Raw genomic sequence first — 3,950 nt, forward strand, 5'->3', positions numbered from 1 at the left:
GATGACGATAATGATGATGATGATGATGATAATGGTGATGATGATGATGATTATCGTCATCATCATCATCATCATCATCATCATCATCATCATCATTTTCATGATTTTGGTCCACGTACCTAGTGGTAGATTTTTGGACACTGAGTCAAACGATATATCTCTTGTTTATAGCTCATTTTTCATTAGATTATATGTGACCCTGCACCACAAAACCAACAAAAAGTCGCCAGAAATGAATTTTCAGTTAAGGGCAGATTCTGAAAGAGCAGCATCTAAGCTTTAAAATGATATATAACTCAATAGTGAGGTTCACACCTAGATCCCTTTACCTTAAATTTTTCAAAGCCTCGAGGTTTTGTAAATTACGAGGCACTAAACTCCAAGTTAGCGTAGATGTAGACGCATGTAGTTTTGAAAACCACGACAAAACCTTAAGGCGAAGACACCGCGACAACACCATAAGGTTTCTTAGGGTGCTGTCGCAGTTTCGCCGTGGTTTTAGGTATGCCCCCCACAGCGCGCGTAAACTATGACAGATGTGAACGGAGTTTTGTTAACCACGACGCTCAATTTTTTTCCACAATAGCGCGCAACACTATGTGCGAACTAGGCGCCTTTTATTTTCTATCGTAGTTAGCATTACCTTGAGGTTTTGCTAACTGCATGTAGGTGTGAACGGCATCGAAGTTTTGTCGTGGTTAGGGGAAGGAATTTTTGCGCTCGTAGTTAGTATAACTACAGGTTTTTGGATAGGTGTAGACATGGCTAATACAAATGGACTCCGCCAACCTACCTAAACACTGGAAAGAAAGCAAGCACTCTGGAAAAGTGTGAACTGAGAAAAGAGGGTCTCAAGTACACGGTATATATTCAAGCGCTTAATCTTTACCAAGCCGTGCTAGCTGTGCCATGAAAGGGTAAAAAAAAAAAACAGGGTGTAAACCACTGGAGCAACAACAATGAAGGGATTATTAGATTAACCTGAAATTGATAATGTTATATTAACACATTCTGCCCGTGATTAATGCTAACTTTCAAAGCAGTAGTGTCATCCTTTCAAAAGTTATTAGACTTGAAAGTGAAGAGTATGCAAAGAATTTCAAGACATTAAAAGCAGCCACTAAGACAAGCCTGATCACTCTACTCTTCCCCTAAAAAGGTTTGCAGAAAAACTGCTAAGAACACACTTTCCCATTCAGGTTATGATACCAAACTGAAGAATAATGTAGAAGACAGATAGCTCTTTCAGAAAATATGAAAAACTCAAGATTGACTTGGTTGAACCATTTCACCTTTTCGAGTCCTCACTTAAAATCAAGGGGTGCGACTTTTTGTTTGTTTTGCGGTGCACGGTCACATAATTGTTCTCGATGAGTGAGTTGGTCGAGATGGGTATTCACCTTATTTGATAGATGATGAGCAACCTCTTATTTCACACAAGAATGAGGGCATTTATTTGACGAAGATTGGCTTTGAAATGGCTGGGCTAACCAACGTGACCAAAGCACAGCAATCATAACAAAAGGTGGGTCCTAGTTTTTATGATTTTGTTTAGTTGTATTTGTTTATTGTTTCTGTTTTTCGTTGTATTTTTGTCAGCTGCGGAGAGACAGCTTGTGGCAGCAATGGTCTTGGGAGGTTGCACTGGCTGCAGGAGAAAATGGCAACCAGAAGCACCTTGAGACATTTCCTTCGCCTCATCATCATCACTACGGCTTGTCCAATTCTGGTGTGGCAAGCCAAGAAAAGTCTCCTCCAACACGAATACAAGAACAAAGCGGTGCGTTTTGAGCAGGTCATCCTGCGGCATAACTCTCACGTACCGGTCAACGAGCAATCTTACTCGAACTTGACTGGGCTGCGCAAGGGTGGGCCCTACGTCATACAGACAAAACGAGAACCAGCAAATGCAACTGAACATACGGCTGGGTTAGGAGTTGATAGCGAGCAGGGTGTCACTGCCGAGTTCACTATCGATGATTGGGTATCGGAAATCGATAAACACGAGTATCCCTACATAATTAACCCTGACGATACGTGTTTGGTTAGGCGGAGCATCCCTGAGGAAATTTTACTCGTTATTGCGGTCTACTCGGCTCCCTCGAACAGGGCGAGGCGAGACGCCGTGCGGCACACGTACGGCAACCAGTCGGTGTGGCCCGTCTCGACTGAGGGCGCCCCCATGGTAAGAGTTGTGTTTATGCTTGGCGCCACCAACGACAAGTCCTTGCAAAGCCAACTCGAAGAGGAGTCCGACCTCTACGGGGATATCGTGCAAGAAGCTTTCCAGGACACGTACTTGAATCTAACGAGAAAAACAGTAATGACTTTGAAGTGGGTGACATCATTTTGCAGGAATGCCATCTACATGATGAAGGTTGACGATGACGTCATCTTGAATGTGGAAAGAGTAACGAACTTTTTGCTTCTATCCCCTTCTGAGGACTTCACCGCTGGAGCAAGGAGTCGTCGGGCGCAAGTGATGCGTGACAAGAGAATGAAATACTACACCCCGAAACACGTCTATAATCTGACCCACTACGAGCCTTACTACATGGGAGGAGCTGGTTACTTCTTGTCATTAGACGTCGCCGCCAGGATTTTAGACGTCGCTGTCAGCACTCCTCTTTTCCCTTGGGAGGACATTTTCGTGTCGATGTGCATGCGAGAGTTGGGAATCCCGATTACAAGGACCAAACACTTTTCTTGGAGTCGGTTCACGGTATCGGACGGTAGGCTGATAAAAGATTCCCAGACGGAGACTTTCAGGAAGAACTGCCTCGTAGGAACAGGTCTCCCCGCGCGGCACATGATGAAACTATGGAAGCTCACTCAAGAGTCAAACTAAAGGTCCACTGTATTGAGTTAGCAATCTTGTTCTCTAATGTCACTAGCAAGCAGGTTGTTGTTTGCGTATTCTTCTGATAAACGTTGTTATTGCGCAAATTTATGAATTTATGAATAGAGTTTTTAATATTTGCTTTCTATGTAGTATCGGTCGAGTGATTCTTTTTTTTTCTGATGTTTTGTTAAGTATATCTTTAAAATATTATTTGGTCTTTCTTACAATGAAGTATGTTGTGCAATATTAAATCATTGGTAAAATGCGATTTTTTTTTGCGTGTGAAATAATATTCATATTTTGAGTGTGATATCCTTTGTGAATGTTATCTTTGAGAGCTCGAGGTGCTCTATCATAGTTTGGAGGTATTTGTACAAGATTGCAATGTACTTTAGCCTTTGGGCTACGATTTTGCAAGTTTTTACCAAATAAACCATTCTAGTAATAACAATAATGACAACAAATTTCATCCTTCTGAGCTATCCTGTCCTATGCATACGAATGAATGAGCATTGCCTCCCCAGGCCCTATTTAATCATGCGCATACTGACAAGCTACATGTAGGAAGTTGGAAGAACTGTTGATCTAAGATACGGATAGTTTTTCTACTCCTTCACAATTCTGTGTGTGGGGGGGGGGGGTGGCTGGGGGGGCCTTGTGGGGGGGTGCTGGGCTCACCTTTTCATAGCACTCATACCTTTGTGTAGGGCCTCTCTCTCATCATATACTATAGTCTATTATTGTTGTCACTTTTATAAGTTTTCGTCATATATTACATAATAATGATAATTCTGTGATATACAAAGGGATGCACATCACGAGTTCGACACCAGCGAGTCATACAGCCCATGAGCACGATACTAGGCAAACAAGGTCCACGAGTCCGATACTCACGACATCACGTGGCTTAAATGTACGCAGTGTCGGACTCGTGTGCGTTGTTTGCCTTAGTGTTGACGGTACTGTCTTACTCAAATACAGGCCTTATTTGCCTAGGGTCTAGCTCATGAGCTGTATGACTCGTGGACTGTATGACTCATGAATTTTTTTTTCTTTCCAATGTCGAACTCGTGAACCAAACGACTCGTGGGTGCCGTCTTGTAGGATT

General features: G+C 42.7%; 1 protein-coding gene across 1 annotated transcript; it reads left to right on the forward strand.

The window, feature by feature from the left end:
• Positions 1-1,660: 1,660 nt before the first annotated feature.
• On the forward strand, positions 1,661-2,848 carry LOC139734263 (beta-1,3-galactosyltransferase 5-like). The gene has a single exon (XM_071645060.1). It carries the CDS (start codon positions 1,661-1,663, stop codon positions 2,846-2,848), a length of 1,188 nt encoding a protein of 395 aa, XP_071501161.1.
• Positions 2,849-3,950: the final 1,102 nt, after the last annotated feature.

This window comes from Diadema antillarum, unplaced genomic scaffold (assembly GCF_040938485.1).
Source record: "Diadema antillarum isolate AM-2024a unplaced genomic scaffold, OU_Dant_1.0 seq00000519_RagTag, whole genome shotgun sequence".
NCBI classification, from domain to species: Eukaryota; Metazoa; Echinodermata; class Echinoidea; order Diadematoida; family Diadematidae; genus Diadema; species Diadema antillarum.